This window comes from Lagopus muta, chromosome 10, assembly GCF_023343835.1.
Source record: "Lagopus muta isolate bLagMut1 chromosome 10, bLagMut1 primary, whole genome shotgun sequence".
Classification (NCBI taxonomy): domain Eukaryota; kingdom Metazoa; phylum Chordata; class Aves; order Galliformes; family Phasianidae; genus Lagopus; species Lagopus muta.
Window position 1 is genome coordinate 2,863,655 of NC_064442.1, and position 27,572 is coordinate 2,891,226.

The 27,572-nt window shown below is 44.2% G+C and overlaps 1 protein-coding gene across 8 annotated transcripts in view; it reads right to left on the reverse strand.

The window, feature by feature from the left end:
• Positions 1 to 27,572, reverse strand: part of LRRK1 (leucine rich repeat kinase 1) — a 72,709-nt gene that overhangs the window by 31,962 nt on the left and 13,175 nt on the right. For 7 of the 8 annotated variants that reach the window (XM_048956717.1, XM_048956715.1, XM_048956714.1 and 4 more), the window contains 14 exons: positions 20,983 to 21,146; positions 20,095 to 20,266; positions 19,370 to 19,549; positions 18,590 to 18,738; positions 11,819 to 12,045; positions 11,171 to 11,298; positions 10,768 to 10,931; positions 9,904 to 10,041; positions 7,619 to 7,731; positions 6,862 to 6,921; positions 6,404 to 6,480; positions 3,359 to 3,488; positions 2,712 to 2,824; positions 1,649 to 1,863 (listed from right to left, as the gene is read on the reverse strand). In XM_048956717.1, the coding sequence (XP_048812674.1) occupies positions 1,649 to 1,863; positions 2,712 to 2,824; positions 3,359 to 3,488; positions 6,404 to 6,480; positions 6,862 to 6,921; positions 7,619 to 7,731; positions 9,904 to 10,041; positions 10,768 to 10,931; positions 11,171 to 11,298; positions 11,819 to 12,045; positions 18,590 to 18,738; positions 19,370 to 19,549; positions 20,095 to 20,266; positions 20,983 to 21,146 (2,030 nt within the window). The remainder of the gene's footprint in view (positions 1 to 1,648; positions 1,864 to 2,711; positions 2,825 to 3,358; positions 3,489 to 6,403; positions 6,481 to 6,861; positions 6,922 to 7,618; positions 7,732 to 9,903; positions 10,042 to 10,767; positions 10,932 to 11,170; positions 11,299 to 11,818; positions 12,046 to 18,589; positions 18,739 to 19,369; positions 19,550 to 20,094; positions 20,267 to 20,982; positions 21,147 to 27,572) is intronic. The other variant, XM_048956721.1, reaches the window with a different exon arrangement.

Genomic DNA, 27,572 nt, shown 5'->3' on the forward strand with positions numbered 1-27,572 from the left:
GCTAGTTATCTGCCACTGATACAGGGAGCAGGAAACCCTCACTGAAATCACTCTGTGGAGCTCAGCCCCAACTGAGTTCACACCGAGGAAAGGTGCCTGGGAGGTGGGGAACTTCTCAAGCCTTGCATAAAGACATCCTGCACGTCCCTGTCAGTGTGCCACGCCACAGAAGAGCCAGAATTACAGCTCAGTGTAATTCACCCACTGACTTCAGGGGAACGTGTGAATGGCAGTCTCTTCAGTTCAGCATCCATTCCACAATGTAGGCCCACAACAGCACTGAGAACAGCATAGCTCTCTGCTTGAATGGCATTCAGGCTCCAACCTGCAGTAGGATCTATCTACAAGTCTCTGAGGCTCTGTCCCTAAATCATTTAGCTCTGGAGAAGCAAGGAGCCAGTAGCTGTGCAGGGAACCCTTCTCCAGCCACCATCCTTTGATGACATCACATAAGATGTCATCAGAGTGAGGTCTGTTTATCGATCCAGGTCCAAGTACTGTCTGATCCCACACACCAATCTTGCCCCAGAAGATTCAGAAAGAAGTCGAGCATCTCAGCATGGCTCCAATCTCCTAGCATAGTCCCAGTCTGGAGTTTCCCAGTAACAGTTGGAAGAATTTCCATATTGTTTAAACCAAACCCTAACTAGCACCAGGGCTGCCTTGTTCATCCAGGAGACCTTGAGCTGTGGGTGCTTGTATGGAAAGACAGACTCAGAGGTAGGGACAATAGCCTGTTCAGCAACTTGGATCCCACTCTGGGTTTCCTGCACTGTCTAGGTTTTTGTTTTATTCAATTGCTCTTCAACACAAAATGCACAGCCCTTCTCCCACCAAAGTCTTCTCCTTGAAGAGCTGGGCTGTGCTTGCTCTTTTTCTTTCTGTCTCTGGCTTGGCACTCTTCTGTATAATAGCTGAACTCAGCAGGCTCCTTTACCCCTTCCAAAACAGCCTGGTGGCCATGGCTCTCATATGAAAAGTGAGAGCCATGTGTTTGCACATCCTCAGCTCTGTCAATAGCCCAGGACCAATTCTGCATGCTCTAATCCCTATATGGCGGCAGAAAGGACCACCTACAAACCTCTCAAATACTTGAATTAATTCAGTGCTGTACAAATTAGCTCAGTATGGATGGACCTACCCTCCGGATGAGCTGCCTAAGAATTGGATGTTTAAGGTATGCCTTAAATATCTCCTGGCATCACAACCAGAGCTTAGGCATCCTACCCTCCACCCATCTTCCACATTTACAATAGTTCTGTCATCAAGGAGGTCAAGCCTTAAGTACAATGACCTGTTTTGTGGCCCCATATGAATGAACAATCTGCTTTAGAGAAGCTGATTTAAAATATTCTCTCGAAGTGTCCAAAAGCCACCCAAGCTGGGAAACCCAAAATTCAGGCAGTCTACAAACGGCTCTCACTCTTTAGGACAAAAAGTCAAGGTTGAATTCTCAGGAAATCAGAACTGTCCTCTAACATCAACTGGAAATGGAACAGAAGGATTGTGACAGCTCTAAAATGTCACTTGCAAGGTGTGCTTCACAGGCAAAGGGAAACTGCTTCTGTTGGACCCTTTCAGCCCCAACGCTCCCCGTGGGGCACAAACAGCCCATTAGGGTTAATAAATATCTTCAACTGCTCTTCACCTTTGCCTTGTGTCCCACTGGCTTGGGTAGCTCCCATTTTGTTGTACGTATGGTGGCATCACTGTGCATCATCTGTGGGACTTTTCCTGTCTGGAGGATCTCTATCAGAGTTGACTTTCCCTGCCGTGGAGGACCAATGACGATCATCTTCATCAGCTTACACTTCTCTGCTTTGCGCAGCTGTGCTCGTAGGTACGCCAGCACTGTTTTGGGACCTACAGTGAGGGGGGAAGAAGACAGGCTTTATCTGTGGTTTGCAGTTACAAATGCACATCTGTAGAAGCTGGACTGCACAAAACCCACTGCTGCAGACGAATCAGCTGAATTAATATTTTCCTTGAAGTTTCTCTTTGGGCTGAGACAACCCAGAGAATAAACAAAGAAACCTCCAGTGGACAAACCTGAGACAGAGAGCCCAAAAAAGGTCACTGCTCTGAGACTCCACAATGGAGCACTGTAAGAAGAAACAAACACCGTGGCTCATGTGCTTCAGAAGCTCAAAGGAAACATAAAATACTAATTTAGTATTGGAAAATACTGTTTTCCCTTCTACTTTTATGTTTCTACTTAAAATTAGATTTAGTCTTGTGCTAGAGAGAAGGGATAATTCCTAATAACTTTATTCCCGCAGGATTTTCTTGTTACAACACACAAAAAAGAAGACAGTATTGTAATTGATTCAAAAACCTAGCAGCTTACAATAAAGTTACTGCAATGTGACTGCGACTGCTGATCCTAAATGCTTCAGTCTTTAGAAAGAGTGTCTATACACCCTAAACCATAGGCATTCAGGAAGCAAGCCATGGAGTTCACCCAGCACGCACACTGCAAATGAAGTGCTGCATTTGTAAGTCATCACTTCCACATGCAATCTACCTTAAATGGTGCCGTAACACAGCACTACCAAACTTGTCAGCGTGTGCAGGAGTTTCACCCTATGCAATTGCAGTTGACTTCGAGAAGGATTGGGGCTCACAATGTTCCTGTTCAAGACCGTTGCAAAGAAGCTACTTCCACTGTAAGTTCAGTCAGTGTAATAAAGCACTCACAGAATCAGACTTACCCTCCTTTCTGATCTCTGCAGGAACATTGCTGATACTCAGTTCCTCGATATCCAGCTGCCAGAGATTAGCCAGCTGTCCAAGTTCTGGAGGAAGCTCTCGGATACCAGGGTTACTGTACAAAAACAAATACATCTACCAACAACCAGGCTTTGTGTCTAAGTAGCTTCTCTCATGGACTCTCACATTACACTATTCTCTCCTCGTAGAAATCTTCCATTAACATTTTAATAAGACCATTCAGCACTTTAATAGTAATTTCCATCCTAAAAGTGATGCATAACCTCAGTGTATCCTCCGGGGCAGACAAGTGTAATCATTTTCACTGGACAGTTGAGAAAATACAGGCAAAAATTATGAATTATTGACTCAAACGCTATAGAAGCAGACAGCAAAAAGCCAGAATTAAGTAGAGGCACACTAGATTCCCAGGCCTGTGTTCAAAGCATTAGATCATCTCCCCTCATTCATAAGGCTGGCCTCCTCCTTATCTAAAGCAAATGATGGGCACGGCTCGAACAAGGAGTCCACTATTTGCAGCTTTGTGACTTCAAAGGCGCTGGACATCGGGGGTGGGGCTTCACAGAAGATTGGTCACTAAAACAACATGGAAAGAACACTGCCTAGCTTTCCCAGAACGTGGACTTACTTTCCCAAATAGAGTTCTGTTAAACCTTTCAGAAGGCAAACGGACTGCGGGATGGACTCCAGCTGATTGTCATTCAGATAAAGGACTTCCAGAGAATCGCTCAGAAATGCTGGGAACTCCACAAAAGGACCTGAAACAAGACAGGAAACAAACTGCACCTTTAAAACACAACAAGAACCAAGGCTCTGTACCAAGAACCTTCACCTTCACTCTGTGGGCAGGACATGAGATCATGTTCCTTGGCAGGAACCACCACAAAGCAACAGCAGAAAAGCCAAGAGCCTAAAACACAGACCAAACATCCACGCTCACATCCCAGTGTTTTAAAGTCATAAAGATGCACATGCTGAAGGTGAGGATCTCCAGGCCTACCATGACGACTGTACTTCGGAGCAGATGTGGCATTTCGTTTCTCACTGCACCTTGCAAACTGTCCCAACTCCAGCCTACCAGCTTGCAGTGAAACAGCATGCCAAAGGCACGAGTGGCTCTCAATGTGCTTTTTTCGTGTTGAAAAAGGAAACAAAATTGGTCTGAATTTACAGTCAGGCCTTCATGTTGCAAAACGGAGCAGTAGTGGTAAATCATGTCAGGAACAGCAGAGGTGAAAACCCAAATTGCAACTGACAGACCGCTAACCTAAAGCATTGCTTGCATTTGTCTCTCCACTCTGCAAGGTCTCATAGAATTTCTGCCTTCCTATACGTCTGAGCAAAAAGCAGCTTATTTTGAGAGCAATCCAAGCAATAACAGTGACATTGCATGGCTGACTTGCTGTTGCTGGGGAGGATCAGACAAAGGAAAATTCAGTTGGTTCCAAAGAGCATCATTTTGCTCCACAAATTACTCCAGGGAGAGCGGCATGAAAAGCTGCCATGAATTGTATTGCTGTCTTAAGACTGTCACATATATCTACCAAGAAGCATCCTGAAGTCAAAGAAAATCAGGCCACACAGGAACATGCAGATTTTGAGCCTCTGATTAGGGAAGTACAAGCAGCACCATCTGCTGCCTCCAGAGCCTATAAAAGCAGCTCTGAGACCTGATGTACATCCTTCCTCTGGGATGGACACAGTTGTACTTCCACCAAGATCTTCCCTTACCAAGAAGGCACGATGAGGAACTGGAGCTCGATTTAACAAAAAAAGAAAGAAAGAAAGAAGGAGAGAAAATGGCAGAGGTTTTCACAGGAGAAACTTCCCAGTTCTCTTTTTAACAGCATTCCAGGCCTGAGCTATGATCAGGAAGAAACGAGAGACAGTCCCACTGTCTGCAGGCATCTGTTCTATACATGTCAGGACGGCTCGGTGTGGGCAGGGTGTCACAGCCTGCCTTCGAGTTTTCAAGAAATAATAATTCATCTTTGGGATTATTTTAGGAGAACAGCAGGGTTATTCATGGATTCCATTTACTTCATTTCTGGCTCATCACTGGACTTAAACTTTTCATTGTTCCTCTTCAGCACACACCTAGGCACAGATTTAGTCCCTCCTGGACACGTAGGAGCAAGCACCCAAAATAGCTGCAATACTCAATTCACCGAAGAGTCCAAGGTGAAAAGGACTCTACTATACTGGAGGCAGGCTCAAGGTGTTTATGAATTGCAATTATTTATTCATGAGTTATTTATGACTTCTCTGGCTTGAGCTCAAATTTTCTTTTAAAGAACTTTAGAAAAATTAAAACAAATCCCATCTTGAAAATATATTTTTGGAGGAGTAAATGCCACCAATGCCACGTGCGTGCGCAAGAAGTTATTCTGAGATTTATCAATCAGGTATAGTGAGCATCCATAAATTACTTTCTTTAAATAATCTTGAGTAAATAGCTTTGTTAGTAAAAATCATGTGAAAACCTGCCCTCCACCTCGCTGGGAGATTTCTGCGAGCAGCTGATGTATTCCAGCTTCTGTTTTCTCTTGATGTGCCTTAAATTCTTGGCCACATCCTGTAGTCTCACCAAGCTATACTTGGCAAAGGAACAGAGAGAAAAAGATGAGCTGGCTTTGCTCTGTCCCTGTGGCTATTCAACGTAGCACCAGCCAGGTAGGCTACTCCAAGCCCTGCTGCAACCTGCAGCAATCTCAGGCAGCTCTGGGTTGCACCAGGCCATTATCAAGGATTTTCAGATGGTACACAACGCAGAGTCCAGCCCTTCCTGCCTTACGTAGAAGAACTATGCTGGGTTTGCAACACACAGAAATTCCCATCAGGGCAGCCGTTCCTTTTGTAGCTGGTTTTAGCTCTGCCCGCTGCTCCTGCCTTTATCTCCCCTTGGGAAATGCTGTAGCACTTGACAGGGGAGGTCTGACATCTATCTTCAGACTCCACAGATCAGCACAACTCACTCAGTTGTACAATTTCCCTTACTATAACCTAGTGCACTTGCCAGATTTACCTTTTCACATTGATGCAGATGCACATTTTTGGAGGGAACTCACTAGGAAAGCATTCTCAAAGATGTTTTAGAACCAGCTATTCTCCAGGCAGTCGAGAGTGCTCTCCAAGTGATTTAAAATAAAACAAACAAACAAAAAGAAACAGAGATGAATCCCACAGTGAGCAGGAAGCCATAAAAATATCCTCAAATACTCCTTTGTTCTCTCTGAGATTTCATGTGCACTAACACAGGACATCTCTGCTCTGCCACAAACCTCAGGTGCAAATCATAGAGACAGGGCAAAATATGCATTTACACAATCAACAACTGAGACGATACTAAGAGTAATAACACTAATTATGGGTTAATTTCCCTTCAATACACCAGCTAGTACTCCGGCTGTAAAGAGTAATCATCATGAAAAGAAAGAAAGCTCCATGAAAGGAACAGGTTTCACCTTTTCTTTTCATCTTTGCTGATGGTATCAACCAGCTGCATCCCTTTAGGAACGTTTTATCTAAGCACACTTCCTCTTTCTTTAAATGCCATTGCACGTAAAGTTGCAGCTGAATTTGCACTTATTTCCCCCAGCCAAACTCTACAGATTCCTGCTGCTTCACAGTCCCCCTCAGCCCATGCTCAGCATTTGCTCTGCCATGCCCTTACCTGCCTCTGGGCCTCCACGCACCCTGCTCCTCGTTGCAAAAAAGGGAATCCGCTTGGTTTTATATCCCTCGTCATTCCTGTGAGCAAAACAGAATGGCAACATGTAGAAAACTGAGCTTGGATGTGGCAGGTGTGAACTGTGCTGGAGCTCTGCGCCCAGGGGAGGTGAGAGGAGAGCTGTGCTCCACTCGAGGCTGTGGGATGCCCAGTTCAGCTCTTAGAGATTCCTGTCTGGTTTTGACAGGATTGAAACCCACTGCGCAATCACAGAGCTTGACTCCACCAACACTTGTCCAGGCTCTATGATTTTCTTCTGGCAAATGAACAGAGCTCTGCAAGGCAGTGCTTTCAGCTCCCAGGGTGAGAGCACTTGACCTGCAGCTTTATGGGTGTCAAGGTTAAGTAGCCTGTCAAACAGCAAATTGAACAAGCTTCACGAGGAGCCTTAGACAACTGACCTGCTGCCGCTCCCTGCTCTCAGCAGAGTGTTCCTGACAAGGCAACCCAACAACGTGACTCTGGAAGGACACAGAGACACTCACAGAATGATAACGTCCTTCTAGCAGTGGGCACAGCAACTCGTGAGAACTCCAGAAAACTTGCTGGGCAGTCTCCCAGATGAGAAGATTAAAGTACGACACGGTTAAGTGCAGTTCTGGAGAAGACTGGGGACTCTTAAGTCTCTGTGCTAAACATCCCTGCTGTAACTGCTAAACAGAAGAATATCACCTTTATATTGGATGACCTTATTAACATCACTACTCTCTATAAACTTGCAGCTGGTTACACTTCCATGTGAAAAACAAAGATTTTTCATCTTTTCCAAAACAACACTCCCACGCTAACTGCCTGCCACAGTCCAGCCAGATGGTTCATGGTTAAAATACGCTCCCCACAAACTGGAACTTGCAGTGATGAACCATACATAGGGTTAAATAAATTTTTTGCATGCTCTGAAATTAAACTGCCATTATCAGTAGTCGATCCGTTTAATAAATGATATAGCATGCTAAGCGCCCACAGAAGCAGTAACCAATAATTCATCACTGTCACAGACACACAATGTACTTAGAGACATGGTATGCAGATATCAATGCCTTCTATGCAGGTAATTAATTCACTACTGACACCCTTTGCATTACAAGAAGGATCAGCTTTGCTGTTATTTCTTTAGCTTTTGTTTTCTTAGATATTTTTAGAGCAACCAACACTTACTTCCCAAGCTGGTTTTTTGAAAGATCCAGTGATTTAAGCTGCTTGCAATTCCACTTATCTTGCGAAGGTAACGTGGTTAAGTGATTTCCCAGCAACTTCAGGGACACCAAAGCCTAAAAAAATTAGCTTGCAGTTAGAAGACAAAGTATCCCAAACACCCAGAGTTTTTTCAGCATGACTTTTAAAAACTGAAACACAACGTACACCTTTTTCCATCAGAACACCCTGTCCAGCATGCCTAGCATGCAAAGGAAATTACTGTCTCCAGTAAGTTTATCTTTTGTGCAAAGCAATGCCAACGTTAGTTTTGGGAGATTATTAGTCTACTTGCTGACAGATTCAATTGGAAACAAACCATTTATGAGAGCATTTATTCTTAGTAAGGAAATCATTACAAATGGAAAAGAACAGTATGATCTGTATATATAGTAGGCCACATAAGGACATGTGTGTGGAAGCTCATGTCAGAGTGGGCTTGTATCTATTGTACAAGGTGAAAAATGTGAATTACTTCACACAAGGAAAGTTTGTAAGTGCTTTGTTAGCATATATATACATGCAGAATTTCCCACCAGGTTTATTCTAGAAGGGCTCCCGTGAAAATGCAGATAAGCAGGCTAAATTATCTCATGCCCTAACTACAGCAGTGTTAATGAATTATACCCAATGGAAATCTTGTTTTACTAGCAGAGCCTTAGGCTTCAAGTGTGTCAAATATTTCATATGCTCCACACAATATAAAAGGTTTACGACCCTTTCCATTAAGGAAGATGAAGAGTGTCTCACCAAGCCAGTCTCTTGGCCATCCTCAAATGGAAAAAGAGGAGGCATCCATGTGACATAAAGATGGACACCCAGCAGCCCTGCGGTGGCAACTGCCATGCAACGTGCTCCCTCTAGTGACACGAGAGGGGCAGCACTGGGCCGTGCTGGGACCTGGGGAAGGCAAAGTGAAACAGAAAACTGCAAATGTGCCGAGGGAACCAGCAGGGAAAGGAGCTGGTGACCCGTGCACAAAAACCCTCACTGTCCTCGTGTCCTGACAGCCAATGCTTTCATCACCAGCTAGCTTTCTGCTGGCTCAAGCCTCCAACTGGAAGGAAGGCTCAGTCCTCCCTTGGCACCCTGTATAGAGCTCTCTCCAAGGGTCAGCAGGGGGCTGCTCCATGACAAAGCTTCAGACTTCTCTCCTGAAATATCCCTGAGCAGGGGCTGAAGGAAAGGGAGGCCATGCGGTGCAGAGTTAGCACAGACTTTGTTCTGCACGGCTTAGTTGCAGTGCTTCGTTCTCAGCCAGCTGTGTCCATGCTATACATCTCCCACAAACACTGACAAAAGCTGCTCTCCATGAGACCTAAAATTCTGGTGAGACTTTATGCAATATTTATGTGATTCTCCATAAGGGGAGGATAGTTACTGCTAACTAGCTGTGACTCTTCATGACTGTAACTCTGGAGATGGACAGTCCTTGTTTTGCAATTGCCTCTTCTCTCTCATCTCTAACTTCTTCATTTTTGCTGCCATTCAAGAAGGGAACGAGCGCTTCTAGAAATGAGCTTCCTTCCAACCTGCTGCCACAGCACGCAAAGAGGCCTCTGCTATCAGAGACAAAGAACTGCAGCATCCAGCATCTCAGCCAGCTCATGACATGGAGAAGCTGACCAGCATCTTATCTGAACAATTCCAGCCAGTGAGAGAAGCTAACCAGGCTTGAAACTAAGTTTCCACTTACTGGAATTATTTTAAGGCATAAAGAAAAGTTTTGGAGACAACAGCCCATAGGATTCATTCAACTTCAGGAGAAATACCAATAGAAAACAAATGGTTACCAGAAGGGAAGCACAAATCTGCAAAGATCATTAAAAACAACTGAGGGAGCAAATGATCCTCAGCACTCTTCTGGGCAAAAGCAAGAGGTACCTTTGCAGCAGACTGCCAAGGTCCAAATTGGACATGGATACAAACCATCACTTCTGCATCACTCCCACTGAGGCCAGCAGTGCAAGCGCTGCTAAACTTCTGCACCAATAATAACCTGTTCCTGTCTACATGACCTTGAGATCCACAGGCTAGAAGGGAACCTTGGACGAAACCCCCAAGTTCTGCTTTGATTCAAGTTAAAACTCTGCAAAGCCACAAATTCTGAAGAATTCTGAAGTAACACTGGGAGCTCTGATGGGAAGAATTGCTTTATTTGCACAAGACCAAAGATAAGAGATGCCAACCAGCTTCGCCAAAGGCATTCAAACATGCAGTTTTCAAAGGTGGGAAGGAATGATACTTACTTCAAGCTGAAAGAGCCCTGGTGGAACTTCTTTCAGTGAATTCTCAGAAAAATCCACTTCTCTGAGGTGATTTTTCCAGAAAACAGTGAATGTGTCAGGTAGGGATTCCAGCAAGTTTCTGGATGCTTTGCAACATTTCTGGAAAGCATAAAAGAAAAAACACCCAAACAGTAGTAATTATCTCTTTAAAAAAAATAAAAGGTCAGCTGTCAATTACACATTAATTCCAGATGATTTCTTCAGGTATTCTGATCTAAGTAAATGATTCTGCATGTAGGCATGTATTATTTGCTGAGGAGATGCAGTTACATAACTGATGATCAAATTCTTTGTTCGGCAAGAAAATACTTCAAAAGTTGTTTTGAAAGTAACACCCATTGGCTTTTCAGTCATAAACTCTTAACTAAAGCATGCTGTTCTGCCATCAATAGGGTCTTGTCATTACATTTTCCCATAATAATAAGGATAAAAGCATCAGTGATCTGCAGACATAGACTCCACATTTTATCCATTGGTTCGGGTGAAGTTAACTTTGGACGAAGGCTGATCGTTCAACAAAAACAATCCTAAAAGCACTTCAGCTCATATGAACTACAAAGAAAATTAATCTAAGACATTTTTCTAGAAGACTTCCAGCAATGTCATCAACGTTTACAGAAAGAGGCAGAACCTCAGAAAGACCTGCCCCAAAACTTATAAACCAAATCTTGCAGGGGCACTCCTGCAGAAACAGGACATCTCTTTAGCCTAAAACATCTGACAGCTTCATAAGCATCACTATATATATATATATATATACATATACATTTGCACCATTTCAACAGCTTTTACAGCCTCTGACTCTGACAAAGCAGTGTGACTTACCAAGGGGCAGGCCCAGGGGTCTGGAAACACTTTCAGCTGATTTCGGGAAACATTCAGTATGTTTAGGGACTTGAAGCAGTATAGAAAAACCGTTGGAAGTTCCACCAACCTGTTGTCAGAGACGTCAAACTCCTGCAGCTTCCTTAAGCCAATCCAATTAGTTGCTGGAAAACACAAAGCGTTGCAGACTTTGTAAGCATGACAGCATTCTGACCCAGCAAGATACGTTCTGACTTGCTAGATAAGAGCCAGAAGATACGGTGAGTGATTAAAAATAAACAGGCCTTGGGAGACGTTAAGCATCTGCAGCCAATACTGGCTTTTAGTTGTAATAACAGCAGTTTGGGGTTCTCCTCCCCAGATCAGGCCTTGAAACATAAGTGCAGCAAGGGACTGTACGTACTGTTTTCCTCGTCAAATAACTTCTCCATATAGTTTTTGGCAGCGTTGAGCTTTTTAAGGTTTTTAAGATGTAGGAATCCTGAAGGGAGAGTAGAAAGCTTGTTGCTGGATACATCGACCTCAAGTAGCCTGTGATTACAGAAGACACTCAGTCAGTCATCAGTAAAATGCTAGCAAGACTCCTGTTGCAGTAGGCATCTATTTTATCAGGACAACTTTAGGTCTGGATGAAAGTAGCTGGAGTGAATTCTCTCAGAGCAAAGCAAAAACCTCTATTTAGAAAATTAACCCTATCAGGGAAACAACAGCAGTTTGGATAACTGATGTAAGACATCAAATATCCATCTGGGTCAGCTCAGGGCTGAGATTCTCCTCACAGAGGAATGGTGCTCACCAAAACTGGGCAGGAGCAGAAGCAGCATGAGACAGTGAGGAATAAGGTCTGAAACTCCCTACAATTGTCCTGACAACTAACTGCTTGATCCTGAGAATGGAAAAGGGCAAATCTTCAGTTCAACTTCACAACAGGCAGAAAAACAACCGAGAAACTCCTGTATCTGCTTTTCTTAGAGGCAGTTCTCACACCAGCAAACAATCTTGCACCTGCTCTCCATAAGGGCTCGGTTTGCTGTGGGCTTGCAGCACACACCTTGTACATATAATCTCATCGGATGACTGTACGCTGGGTAACTCTGCCAGCTGATTGTCAGCCAGGCTGAGCTTCCTCAGGTTCATCAGGCCCCATGGGACCACGGATGGAAGGGAGACGAGGCAGTTGGCAGACAGATCCAGCTCTGTTATCTGACAGGAGATATCAATCAGCCAGTCCAGATCCACCCAGGGCAGTTTGAGGTTTGACCAGTTCACGCACAAAGCCTGCACGTGTCAAGAAAAGAGAAAAACACATCAGTAAAGTCTTGCTTGCCCTCAGCCTGTTACACCACTCGGAATCTGGCAGATCACTGCACAGGCTGTAAACATTTTGCTCACTTTCCAATCTGCTTCTAGGAATTAAACTGACTCAGAGATGAAGTCATGCCTGGACATCGGCAGCCTGCACTATACAGTCGCTCAATGACTTCACTCCAGAGACCACAATCGAGCACATGCAGGGGTCCTGGGCCACACACTGCCTATGGTGTGCCCCACAAAGGAGGGCTGCCATGGCCTGAAACCACCCAGAGCTCCACAGGCAGATTCTCAGGCGCTGCTCCTCCATTGTAAACTTCCAGCAAACAGCAGCCCAGAACAACTGGGGCAGGGTAGGGCTTTGCAAAGGAGCATCTGGGACAAGCAAACGTCCTACTGTGAGGCATTTCTCGACAACAGAAGTCTGTTGAATGTTATTTAGCAAGGTACTTTACTAAGAGGTATGATTTTGGCAGTTGCCTCCTTTCTAGGTAACATTCGGCTGCTTCTGACAGTTAGATGAGGAAGCTGTTTTATCCTCTTATGGAAATAAAAAACAGAAGTTGTTGTGAAAGGCAAAGCTATTTACTTCAGTCTCCAGCTCAGACAGGAGAAAACATGAACACATAATAGTCATCAATGTCAGGAAACAAATCAAGCCTTCATTTACAAAGTCTTTCCACTGCCTTCCAGGAAGATCTACACTTCAAACGACTCACTTTCACACTATTGTTCTCAAAATGTTTTTGTAAACTCAGTGTTTTTGGCATCTCTCTCCAATATGGAAGCCTCGATGAAGCAACTGTTAATTCACCACCAGGAGGCAGCAAGGACCTGACAGCAAGTTTAATTTGCTTTCAGATTCCAGTATTTAACTCTTAAGCTTTTTTAACCCTAAATTTTGAATGAAAAGGAATACATTTGGGAAAGGGAGAAGGAAAGGGAAACAAAAGTGTACTACAGATGCTTTCTTGCCACTCAAAACTCCAGGTAATGGAAGCTGCATGGCTTAATGTCTAAGGAGGATGGAATAAAAGGTAAAAAGTAGTACTTTTTAGAAATCAAAAATAATTATGTTACTATATTACTAAGACATAATGCTTCTCAAAGGTTCACAGTGAAACCTCAGGATGGCCCAGCAGATACGAATGGAAATACTGTGCTGATGGCATCACTGGGGAGAACAAGCTGTTTACCTAAAGCTACATTCACCACCATGCTGCAAGGCATCCATATCAAACAGACCAAGCCAGCCATCATGAGAAATCAACTCCACCAGGGTTAATGTGTGAATCTCTTACATCAAAACCCAACGCACTCTGCTCTGCTGTTAGATTTTCCACATCTGTATGTTTAACGGCTTCCTGCTTACAAAACCTTGCTTAAAATTTCGTTTGCGATTTTCCCTCAGCTGTAAAAGCCCAGGAGTGAGCAAGTTGACATCCCTAGACAGCAACCACGTGTGATTTATGCTGTAAAGGGAGCCATTTCTAGCTACCCCATGCTTCAGGAGGGATGCAGGGATGTGGGGCAAGTGCTAACAGGCTGGAGTACTTTTCTGGCACGAGGAAACCTTACTGAAAAGAGCACATTTATGGTCATTTTGACTCATTTTTCCTTGTGCTTTGAATTACCCCAAGAATTGAAAACAGCAGCCAGCCCCTGAATCCAGGTGATGCAGAAAGCAGTTCTACACTACGAAGCCTCGAGTGCTGCCTGTCCAGCCACTTGGGAGCGTGCTCAAAGCACCTGTAGTACTTCTGTTTTTCATTGTAGAGAATTCTCAGCTGGTTGAGCTCCCAGCTGAGGTCACCAGAAACAGACTTACTCCAGCTAGAAGGAAGGTGTAAGAGATCCAGGTACTGAAAGCAGAATACAAGCAGTTTGCTCAGGGATGTGAGAGATGCTTTAACGGGGGATTTGCTACTTTTAACAACTGACCTCGGCTGACAGAGCAGACTCCATCCTGCTCTGCTCCTTCCAGGAATGCAGACTGTTTTTGTCAAAAGCTATGCTGAGATCCAGCCAAGATGGAGGCGGGATAAACCACAATGAGTACGGGAAAATCCAAGCTTTTAGGCAGCGGTTCCAGACATCTCTGTGGTCTTGAAAACAACAGCTAGCAAGTAAGGGACTTCACATTTACCCACACCATGGTCAGGACACAGAGATTGGAACGGAATTTTAACCGCTGACAGCACTGAGGGCTGTAGGAACGTGGATTCATCTCACTTTCTCTATCAGAATCATCACTTATGTTCTGGGATCACCAGCAGATGACCATGGATATATCCATGACCGGAGCATCCAAGCCCCTGAACTATTCACATATTTATCTATACATGAAAAAGAAAACGCAGAATTGCAGCCAAAAGTCTGGGTGAATATTCCACCCAGCTGCCAACCCCAACTGCCACATTTCTCCTTTCTTCCCAAACTGCTCCCAATAGAGCTATAATAAAGAATTTAAAAAAAAAAAACAAAAAAAAACTGTTTGTGTTTATCCCCTTTCTCAGTTCCTGCCCTGTTTCAAGAGGATGCTCCCTACACAGGCCCACATTCTTATTTTAGCACAAAAAAGAACTTGTCCTTGAGCAGACCAACCAATGCAGTAATATGAAGATACACAGCTTGCTTTCAGCAGGTGCAAACAGGACCAGGAGGCCACTTCTCTGATACTAATCTCTATTTTGCATTCGGATTACATGTATCATTTACTTCAAAAATGCAGTCCTGGCTTCAGGGCATCTAATGTGATAGAAGGATAACTGCAGAATTCAGATAGCGACTCCTAAAACCACAGATAAGATCATGAAATTCAACACCAACTGTGGGGTTGGTGTCCGTGTCTCTGCAAACCAGCCAAGCCCCTTCATCTTACTTAGGAGCAGAACACCAAACCTTTGTCTGAATCCAGATGTCTGATGAGAAATATTATGGATCCACTTGGCTCTGCATTTGCTAGGGTGAAAATGTAATTATGTGAAAGCCTGGTGGCAATGTCATGAAGAGAGGGGATTTCCACCCCAACTCAACCACCACCACTAGCTTCCAGATGCCAAAGGGCTGCAGTGCTGAACCTGCAGAGTCCAAGAATCAGCTCAGCCCTCCTCGTTTTGGTTGGTGAGCTCCATGTCTAAAGCAGACAGGGACACTGTTTGACTCCTGGACATAGTCAGCAAGGCCAAAAAAAAAATATCTTTCTCCTGCCAAGATCATAACTTCTCAATTTGAGTACTGAAAACTGAATGGAAACCTTCTCCTGCAGTGATGTCAGGGGATGCAGTGGATGGGAAATTATGCAGAAGCAAGAAACCCCACTGCTTTTGGGCAAACAGTGAACTCCAAATTAAAAAAAACAAAAAACAAACAAAAAAAAAACCAAAAAGCTTACTTCAATTTAGGGCTGTTTGGTGAGGTGATTAGAAAAGGCTGTTGTGCATTTCTCCCAACTGACATCATGTGCACCGCCAGAATCACACTCTTGCTGCAGGCAGGATATCCAGAGGGTGGTGATCTAATTCCTGCATCAATAATGCTGTTGTGAACCTTGAGTGGAACTGCTGCAGATTTCTTTATTGATGGTAACTGAGATTAGTCAGGCAGCGGATCAAGAAATCAGAGGTTCACACACACACACACACACACACAACGCTTCTATGCCAAAAATCCTGGCAAAGCACTCCCTTGGGGAAATGCAGCAGCTTAAGCTCTTTTCCAGTCTGTAATGGAAAAGCAAAAAAATCGACCATTGCACACGCTGGAAAGTTAAATATCCCCATGCTTACAACACACATATCAAAGTCTGGAATCTGCACAGAGCTGTTTTACTGCAGGGGGAATTTTCAGACTTTGCTACCTGTTCCTGTAAAAACAGAGCACTTCCTCTGTTTAGAATCATAGGATGGCCTGGGTTGAAAAGGATCACAGTGATCATCTAATTCCAACCCCCCTGCTATGTGAGGGGTTGCCAAACAGCAGATCAGGCTGCCCAGATCTGGCTGCCCACATCCAGCCTGGCCCTGAATGCCTCCAGGAATGGGGCATCCACAGCCTCCTTGGGCAACCTGTTCCAGTGTGTTTAGAAAGGCTTGGTATGGGATTAAAAATACAACAGGGGAAAAAAAAAGTTGAAAAACGAGATGTCTTCTTGCCTCAGGAAAGGCAGCGATGTACAGTGTACAAGAGCAGCCTGGAAGGCTCCCCAGCCACATTTTACGCATAGTTTGTAGCATACACTACTGCAAAACCAACTGCAGGTCAACCGTGCAGTGCTTTCCCTCAGAGATAGCACAGATAGGATGAGCTCTTTTGAGCCCAGTGCTCAGCCTGCCCTGTCCCAGAGGAGGCTGCTGCCATCCAGCTGGCTGTCAGGCACAGCACTGTCTCTGCACGATCCTTGTGCTTCCTCCCACTGCAGAATGCATCACGGCACTCACTTGGAAAGACTGACATTTATGAGCTCTATCGGTTTGCAATTGCCACTGAAGTCTGACTTCAAAAAGCCATAAAGGTATGTGACTGTCACCTCCCAGAGAGCTGAGCTCCGCAGGCAAACTAGGACAAACCTTCCTGAATTTGGGCCAGTTCGAAAAAAACAATTCAAAGAGAAAAGCCTGAATCCACAACATACTGCAAATAAACAGCCTCTAGAAGAGGTCTAAAAGAGGTCAAATTTCTGAGTGCCTGTTTCTTTAATGTTTTTTTTTTTTTTTTTTTTTTAATTCTTTCTTCCTTTTAAACCAAGATCTTCTAGCAATTAGCTGATGTTTTAAGACTTCTTTGCTCAGGGTGTGACAAGAGCAAGGCTGAGTCATTTCTTACAGCAGCAAAGTTAAATATTGCCAGCAAGTTCACATGGAAAACAGATCTCTCCCCTATGATTCAAACATTTATTCTGAAGTTTATTCAAACTGAATTATCTCATTAGGATAGTAGGATTCTGTTTTCCTTCTAAACAGGCATGCAGTCTCATCAACTCCTGTCCAGAAACATCCTGGATTTAGCTTCCTTTTGTCTATCTGTCATTAAAACATAGAATGACATAGGAAGGGCCCTAAATCTCATGACTGAACCCAAAGGAGTCAAGGTCACACATGTGGACTGTAGTCCCTACCATTTACATTGCTGTCTGGGATCCTGCAAGACGGCGTTGGCAGGAAAACAGAGAACAGAAAAGCTTGGAATGCTATGAGAATCTCTCTGCTTAGTTTTACTTGACACCAAAGCAGAATCAACACCCCACAACCCCACTAGTTGAGCAAGCAGATGCTCCAATGGCGGTGGGATTGATGCAGTCAGAACCTCAATCCCCAAATTTCCCTCAGCTCGGAGCTCTGATGCTCCTATTCAACTGCAGTTCATCTATACATTGAAGAGGAAAATGGAAGATGCCTGATAACTAAACTGTGGGATAAAGGTACAAACAAAATGCTACACACAGTCCTACAAAGCAGAAACAGCATGTGCAGTTTCTGCACTTCTCATTTCTTTACTTTCTTTTCTTTCATTACTTCTCATTTCTGAATGAAAAAGACTTGAATAATACAAGATTAAGAGAATGAAGAATACAGCCTTATTGTGCAAAGATACACAATAGTCATGAAATGTAATAATATCCTGCACAAAAACAGTGCCACTCATCCATAGATCTCACAGCACCATTACTATACGTTAATCCTTCCAACAGCTATGATGCAAGAAATTTGAAATTCCCACATTTTACAGTAGAAGAAACAGATGCAAATACGTTCCCCAAACAGTCAAAATGTTATCAGTGACTAAGCAGTCAAAAGATCTTGTCAACCTAAAATGGCTTTGACTACTTTTTCTCAGCCTCTGTCCCATCACAAACCCATTTTGTGGGGTTAAGCGTGATCTGATCAAACATGACACTCACGATGCTGCTCCAGAAAGCTGAGGTGCCCTCGGTGAGTGATAGTAAAGGCTACCAGTTATCTTTTACTGATGAAGATTTGTGGTTGGGAGGAACATACAGTTAACAGATGTAAGCTTGCTCTACCTATGCTCTAGCCAACCCAAAGTCACACGAGCCTGTCTGTATGTGCTGCATCTGAGCTAAGAGACCCAGGGCAAGAGAAGGTGTGCTAACACTCCTGGCAGCACAGAACTCACAAGCAGGAGCTCATAACCACAGAAGCCTAATGAATGATTTACCTGGGATCACAGAGAAGCCTACAGCAGTGCTTATTGCCCTGTGAGGCTTGGAGCAAAGGTCAGTGATTCCTTTTCACAGCAGAAACCTGGCTTCATTGTTAAAATAGCCAAGTGCAAGGTGCCACACAGCACCTTGGTGTGGCCCAATGGTTTAACCTTCCAACCCAGCACTGACACAACAGCCACCTCCACAGCATGTGCTCTAAATGGGTGGCAAACCACAAGGCTCTCAGCTGAGAAGAACCACCACCAGCCACATGGTGCACAAACATCAATTATTAACATGGGGCTCCTTTGAAAGAACATCTCTTCAGATAGATAAATGGCTACTTACTGTTTTTGCTGGAGCACTACCTGGTAGCGGGCTGGTCTCGATGAAGTACTTCCTCAGAAGGTGCTTGCTGGATTCAGGGCTGTCCATCAGGATGTAGGAACAAAAGAAAGCCCCGTTCCGCAGTAAGAACACAGCTACATCTTCATTCCCTTTGGAGAAAAGGCAGATTGTCTGTTCTCTGTTTCTCAAGCAAACAAATCAACAAGGAGCTGAACAAAATCCTGGGAAATAACCACTTCTGAAAAAAAACCATGGGGGTGTGAAAAAGGGAACTGAATATATGGGCTATTTCCTCCACTGATAAGATTCAGTTTAGTCAAACTGAGGCACCAAAGGCACTATAGAAACATCAGCCCAAGCTCCATTTCTTTTCTCCTCTCTTTCCCCCCCATCTTGTTAAATTACACACGCAGTTGTGCTTTGAAGTGTAAATTATACATCCTAAAATCAAGCCTATGCGCCATGGTATCTGTATCACTTTTGCTTTTGCTTGAAAGTTTTCTATTTTTGGAGGGTCGTTTCCCCAGGAGTTTAAAATTAATGAGGAAAGTTCAGTCTCTCAGCATTTGCAGTAATCTCACTAAGAAAGGGCCTGACTTCAGTTTGGCTAAGTCAAACGGTTCAGAGCCAATTCTGTTTTAATTTATCTTGCTGGAAATCCAGAACAATCCCAGACGAGCCAGCCCACACTAATAGTGTTCCCAGGTTGGAACAACTCAGCCTATTCCTTGAAAGACTTTGCAGAGGAGGGACAAAGCTTTGAGGCACAAAATTACATACCTGCCTTTATAGCAGCATACAGAGGCAGCCGTATAAGAACTGGAAACTCATTCCTCCTGACTGCACAGCTCTCGGGGTCAGCACTGTATGCACGAATCAGGAGTTTCACTATGTCCAAATGTCCCTGCTGGCAGGCGATGGCCAGCATCCAGTTCAGGAGCTGTTGGCAAGTATTGGGACCTACCAAGAAGATAAGGCAATGACTCAGTTGATGCCATTGGCCTGTAATGTGCCAGACTCATCCATAATCAGTGGTTATGAAAAGGCCTGATGCTCCGGGGTTGGTGACTCCACCACTTTCCTGAGCAGCCCATTCCAACGCAGGATGTGCTGCCAGCTGTGCAACCCAGGCTGTTACCCACCAGGCAGCTGTGCTGCACTCACTCCCAGCACTGCTGTGCCCGCACGATCAGCAGAGTAGGACAATGCTGTTTCCTGAAAATCCCCTAATTTCTCTTTGTGTTCTGGGACATCATCCAGCTGCAAGAGCTGATGGGAACGAACTGCCTAAATGACAGCTTTGCAGACATGGAGTGTTTTTATTCATGTATTCTTCTCCCATGGATAAAGTTCTCTTAAAACACAGCAGAGATCAGATCCCTCCATGACTGCATCCCACGACTGAGTTCCCTCATCTTTCAAGGGATGGGATAAAAATAATCATCTGCTCAAAGCTATAGCAAACAGACACCAAGCATAAAGGAGAGGCAACCCAATAGTCTCACCACGCAGGGAATCCAGCAGTTCTTTCACAACATCCTTATGTCCAAAATAGGTGGCCACCACAGCTGCGTTGTCATCATTAGGTTCAGTTGGTAACACCACTAGTGCTTCCTTCAGTAAATACCTCACTGCCTGTAGATCTCCATATGCTGCTGCAATACCTAAAAGCTGACACTGGTAACGAAAACACAGCAAAACAAACTCTCTTATGTTATTTTGCATCTCTGTGAAGGGAGAAAGCAGAGAAAGACAGCATTTCTAGAGCTATCTATTTTTTGTGCTCGTGCAATTGCATACATACTGTCACTATGGTTAAATGAGAACATCATAAACACCAGTAGTCACTGTAATTGTTATTGCTGTGTTAAGTAATTAGATCAATTAGCTGGTTTTGCTTGTTGTTTTTTTTTCTGCATGACTTCAGTGCAAAAGCAAAGTGTGCTTACTGAATGTAGGACTGGGTTCCATGCTAACGCAGCTTGCAATGCTTGCAAGGGCTCTGCCTGCTCTCTACCAGCATCCTGACAGCACGAGGTGCAGTACATCCCTTGAAGATCAAGTTATACACGCTCCTGAAAAGCAGGGCACATTAGCTGCAGGGCAGTGCTGTTTTCAGGTGGTAACACAGCCTCTGAATCAGAGCTGGCTTGCATTTGGAGAGCAGGCAGAAAAGCCCAGGACTCTCTGCACCTGACAAAGCCAACCCCCACACACCCAACCAACTAGCAGTGTGGTGTGCAGTACTGACCTCAGCTCTACCATTTGCTTCAATGTGGATAGGGATTCTCCCCTGTGGTTCCAATTTCTACATATGCTCTCCCTTGAGGTTCGTCTCATCTTTCTGATCAGTGCTTTCAAGGCCAAAAAGGCTTGACAAAGAGCAACCCTACCTTTTCCACCTGCAGTGCAGTCTCCTCACACGACAACCTAATCAACTCTTGGGCTTTAGCGGCGTCTCCAGCTTTGTAAGCAGCCTGAATGCTTTCTGTCACAGGTGTCTGAGTTATGGAGACTTCGCCAACCGTGGACTGTTTGCCCCCCATGCCCACAGTTCCTATAGCAAAAATAGAAGAGAAGCATCATGAAGAAGTCCCCGACCGTTACGCCTGTACAGCTGCAACACCGATGCATTCTGACAATACAAAAAGTGAGGAGTTATCTTCAGTGGAATATTTCCCACATACCATTTTTTAAAAAGAGGAAAAAAGAAGTTGACACTAACTTTTTTGGTATAGGAAAGTGATTGTATGCCACAGTACTTTCCAGAAGGGACATGAAACTGAAAGGGATGGTGAGTTCCCCAGTTGCTCCCAGAGGTGGTTTCCAAAGGAAGGTGAGAGCTCACACACAGACAGGGATGCTCCACTGCAGCCCACACACTCAGCCCTCTGGTACAGGAACATGAGAAGAGCTTACAGAGTAGAACCCCACTGCACTCCTCCAGCACTTCCCTCCAGAGATTTATACAGCTACAGTGAAAGGAAAGACACTGAAAAAATGTTACTCTGGGAAAACAGAGCAAAAGATTACACAAGATGCCCTGTGCTACCTTGGTCAGTCTTGGCAAGTCTCTTAGGCTAGACTTGTTCTTTTTTTTAATGCTGCTAGGAGCCAAAATAGTTCTTACAAGTCAAAGATTAAAAGCTTCAGACCATTAGAGGAGATGACTGCAGTGGCTAGCAGAGCCAGCCATGAAAACACCACCCCCCGCTCCAACCACGAGGATGGGGAAAGCTGCACATTTCAGCAGGAAAGCCACCAAGTTAACAGCAAGATGCTCAGGTCCACTCCTGATTCTGGCACTGATCTTCTAGGCTCAGCTTCCTCTGTCCTCACTCACATGCTGAGGCTGCAGACCCTTTGGGGTCGTGATGCTTCTTCCCCATGGATCCTCTCAGTGCCCGTCACAGGGGCCTGGAGAGGAGATGTCAACTTGACTGCAGTGAGAAGCACAAATAAATACATGCAGGACAGAGAACGGAATCAATTTTCACTTGAAAAGAGACTATTTCACATTCCTTTTCTTCCCTACTAAATTGTCACTTATTTACAATTGGTTAAACCAAGCCCACAGATTTCCATGAGTTAACAGGGGTGCACGTGCAAGGGCTAGTTTAATGCAGTCTGGAAAAAGAAGTAAATTCGGACCTACACATAACTGTCAGTAAATACCTTTGAATAATGCAGTCTGAAATCACCAATACGTTCTGACTAACAGCTCTCATCAATTATTTAAACAGAGCTCAGATCACCCAGACATCGGAGACAGCTCCAGAGATTCATGCCATTAAGATGTGCTCACATCGATAACCTTGCTCAGACGATGCAGGACATGTGAAGGACAGATGGACGTTGTTTATGTTTTATTTCTCTTTTTCAAAAGACAACAAAGTAGGAAATGAAAAGTAGAAGAGTGGTGAGGTGCTGGAACAGGCTGCCCAGAGAGGCTGTGGATGCCCCATCCGTGGAGGTGCTCAAGGCCAGATTGGATGGAGCCCTGGGCAGCCTGGTCTGGTATTAAATGGGGCGGTTGGTTGCCCTGCATGTGGCAGGGGGTTGGAGATTCATGATCCTTGAGGTCCCTTCCAACCTTGGCCATTCTGTGATTCTGTGAAATGCAAACGATTCCTATGCAGGTAACTGTTTAAAGGGGATTAAAAAAAAGAACTTGAAAGCAAAAGTGTTCTCCAACCCAACAATTCAGAAATGGTCTAAGCAAAGATGCAAGCAAACATGAAGTGATTTTGAGACACAGCCTCAGTGCACTCAGCAGCCTGTGATGAAATCCTGAGCCTGGAGAGAAGAGCTGGAATTCCCCTTGGAGGAAAGAATGCCTTACATCAGAGATCCAAAACAGCTGGAGAGCTGAGCAGGAAGTGCAGCAGAGCAGGGCTGGTAGAGCTCAACAATTTTAAGCTAGTTCCTAAAGGTAAATGCTGAAAAGAGGGACTGGTTCTATTTCCTTTTGGCCTTAACCCTGATTTTGGAGTCTATCACTCAAGAGTCACGCCTGGAACCAATCCCAAGCACACAGGCACCTCCTTTCTGACGAAGGATCAGCAGGGCCGTCTTTCTTTCTATATAAACCACAGCCAGGGAAAGTAAAACGTGAGTGTCTCATGATCAGAAGCTATTCTGGGATCTGGGAGGTCCCAGCATCACCTTCTCATTGACCAGACAGGTCTCCAGGCACCTCTGCCACATGAGCTTTTCTCGTGGGAGCATTTTCCACCCCTCTTTCTGAAACAGCCCCATTGTGCAGTGAGGACAAGCAAACCAGCAGGGCCAGGGAGCACCATGAGGACCCCATTTCTCCAGCTGCAGCGTGGATTGCATTAGCAAAACTTCGTCAATCACAAGCTTGCTGTAGAACTATATATAATGCAATGGAAAGCACATCAACAATGGCCAGATAGCAAAGCCCTGGGCTGTTGCACCCCCTCTTCCAAACGTGCCCATCATTAAGTAATTCGTGAGTGAGAAGTGTATATTACCAGAGAAATTATGTGGAAGCTGAAGAAATGAGATGATGCTTCTGCTGTGACTGAGGGAAGGAGGAACTCAGTGGCCTAGACCTAACCAAGATCGCTTCTGTTTTACCCAATGACTGCTTCATGGAAACACTTGGCAGATGTATCACACTTCCTCTTACACTTTTGGCCCCTTTATAAATTCTTTAAATGCTTTCCAGTGCAATGGTGTAGTTGGAACAATATACTGCTTGTATAACAACCACTGCTTGGAGAACATGGGCTGGTCATCACCTGTGGCCAACTTCTGGGCACTTCTGCAGTCACAAATGGCTGTTCCATGGAGGTTATGTGATCCCAGAGTTAGCTATCAGAGTCTACAAGATAGTATATTTTGGTCCCAACTTGAAATGTTCACCTTCTCTTAGGCAAATCAAAATTTTTAATCGACCTAACCAAAACTTCCTAATGAGGATGCACTGGAAAGTCCAGCAAGTAAATGTCAATAAAAGCTTCATTGAATCTAAGTGATCCGAGCAATTCTACTGTTTGATATATTTAAATATTATTGGCAGAAAGACAGTGCTGCTCATCATTGATGTTTGTCATGCAGCTGCCATCAAGATTTCTACGGTTGTATTCTGCAGAGTAAACTGACCTCCCACCTATGACCTGAGGTAGAGGCATGAAAGATCTTCAATGAAAAAATGCCCTGCAATTGAACTAATTCCAAGCTTGCAAAGGGCAAAACTGATGAGTCAGAGAGTGACAGAAATCTTGCCCTCAACCAACAGCTCTACCCACGAGGCTTTGTAGAAGTTAACTGGAGCTTTCAAACATTGAGCCAAAGAAGGTCAGCCAACCATTCTGAGCTTCCCAAAGAGCACAGAAGCCACCCGCTGCAAAGCTAAGCATCTTGTGAACCAAATCACCCCCTTCACAGAGGACTTTCTGTTGACTTCAGAAATAATGCATTGATTTCTGACATGCAGATGAAAAATAAGAAGCAGCCAGATTTATAAGCTTAATTGATACTCATCAGTAGGGGAAGAAAAAGTGGAAAAGTACATTCTACTGACTAAGGACCATTTTATTTCTACAAGATGCATGCCTGAACTATCATCAGTACTGAACTCACGTAGGTTGGGAATAACATTTTGCCAGCATATGCATCAGTCACTTTTAGCAAAAATCTGGGCTGAAATCCAAAGAAATTCTGCCTACACCTTTAACCCCACGAACTTCATGCTCTTTACCCTGAACACTTTGTGGCTTTCCTGAGAGGATCTGCTCGCACTGATCGTGGGATGTGCTGTAATAAGGTCTTCCTAGTTCTTGGAATTAGGTTGGAGCAGGTTTAGGAACCAGCTTCGCACTTTGCTCAGGAGGGTCTACATTAATATTTGACAACACATATGGGACAGTAAGTTATGATATCGTATCAAAACTTCTTGGGTACTCCTGTAACAAAAGGCTGCTAGAGACTAAAGAAGCTCTCATGCACCCACTTCCTTGTGATTTCCTTTAATTTTTGCTGAATTGGCCATAAATCAGAGTTCCTGTGCTGGCGTGGGATGCTTTAAAGCTATGGCCCCAAATCTGCATCCTCCTTACTCCCGAGGCTGCATCAGGGATGCAGACAAACGCAACCAATTTGAACTGAAGCAGAATATTTGGGCTCACTTCTCAAACACATCTGAATTTCCATGAACCTAAGACTACAGGGTTTACTCTCTACTATTCAGTCCCTTATCTCTACATTTATTTAAATTCTCCATAGATCCACAGTTTCTTTGCTTGCCTTCTACTAATGATTGTAAGCAAACCAAGCCCTGTTTGTGAAGGAAAAATGAGGGTATTAACTTAAATGAGAAGCATATCCTTCATCTCCTCACCACATCACTTACCAGCCTGCACTACAGCAACTAACTCTGAAATCAAGAGCACGTCCTGTGTTTAATTCTTTGGGAGTAGTTTTTAAGTTTGCCTTTGGAGAAACAGCCTTTCAAAAAAGCTAAGACTAATTTTCTATCAAACATATGAAAATGGAAACAGTGGTTATCAATAAGAAAGCAGCGTTATTTTATTGCTATTCAAATACTACAGCAGCATCAATTTAAAAATGCAGAAGACTGTGCAGTTCCAGCTGCAAGAAATGAAATAAAACGAGGTCTAATTAACAATAAAAGGCACCATGACAATGCTAGAGATGGATGCAGTTACCTCCAGTCTCAGGCCTTGTTATTAAAGCAGCTGGAAGAAAGACCCAACATTTCTAGATTTACAATATGCCATCACCTGTAAAGAGGTAATGGCTTGCAGGTGATGCTGTGAATCAGCAAACAGCTGCATAACTGAACAGTACACATACAGATTATTGTTACCTTTACGTCCCAAATTGCTGCACTTTGACACATAACCCCTCACAGTTTCTAAGTGCTGCATTCCTTCCTTTGATAAGACTGGCGTTCTTGGCAAATGATGTTTTTATTTATCAGAGAAAGATATAAACGAGATGCTTAACACAGGAGAAAACTGGGAAGAAAGCTACCTTACTTCAATCCAGACTTATAATAGCAGAAGGACTTTAAAAGTGCTACTGACCTTGTCATAATTTGTGCAGGTATTCCCAGAGACAGAAGCAAATCAAGACGATGGCTTTAACACAGCCTCCCATTCAGCGACGCTCAATTAAGCTATTAATTCCTTGGACTGTCAGCCACCCACCTCTGCTCCAGCACTGACAGCTCTTGCCGTGGCCACTGTGCATCACGCTGTTGGCTGGCTGGCTGCTGCTTTGTCTGAATTAACCACTGCATTTTAGCCTTGACAGTTATTTTCATCCCTATGCCCCATTACGGTGAAATCCAAGCCTCCGGTTCAGCGAGGAGCTGGGGATGGGGGTGGGCAGGAGGCTGCCTTTCCGGGCTGAGCTCAGTCAGTAATTCCTCAACAGCAGCAGACAGCCACAGCTAACCTCCACCAGCTTCATCTTTGACCATTTTGACTTTCGAGCGAGGAAAGAATGGGGCAGAGCTGAGGTGTCAGTCTGATGTGCGGAACCAGAGTCTCTGCATCACACTGATACCTCTCCCATTGCTCTGAAAAGCTCCAGATCCACAAACTGAACCCACAAACTGAGCTCATGGGAAGCCTCCATTCATTTCAAAGGGTGAGGGATCAGTCCTACGTTGCGCTTTCCAATTAGACGGGGTTGGAAAAGGTTTTCAGTCCTATGGAAATTTCTAAGAAAATTATTCCCATCCCAAACAAGGAAGAAAAAATTAAACCTGTGTTTATTTAACATAATATTGTATCTTTTTCTTTTTTTTTTTTTAATTCAAGCCAAGTCAGCCAAAATGCTTTGTGAAACAAAGATGCCTTTAGGGTTCCTTTGATGCTAACGCATCAAAACAGCATTTCCCTACTTATTCATTTATAAAGGTTTAATTCATTCATTTCTTAAAAGATAGCCATGAACCAAGACCTGGCCCAGCAGAGATGGCAGCTTCTCTGCCTGCCCACATGGCCCCATAACCAACACCCGGCCCAGAACCATGCAAAGGAGGGGCTGTAGCAAAAAAGCCCATAATCTATTCTGTCTCATTTTCACATTTTGGAAAAAATGGGAATATTCCAATCAATTCAGATGTAAAATAAAGCCAGCAGGGTTAAAAAGAGGTCAGAAGCACTTACAGAAGTCCCTGTGAGGAGCTAAGGAGGGAAAGTGACGGTGAATGGGCCTGATGGGGAATAAGGTGGTTCACCTGGGAAGTCCAGCTTCCCACTGGAGATGCCGGGACAGAAGTGGGCTGTGTCCTTCTGACCATTACTAACATCTCCTCTTGCTGAGTGAAACACACCAGCCTCTCAGGACGAGGAGGGAACCCTACACACACACTTTTTCTGCCCACTATATGTGGTTTGTTTTCACCCAAATTCCCACAATTTAAGCTAATTACAGAAATGGCCTTATGCTAAGGTCTGCTTGCCAAACCAGCAGAAAACAT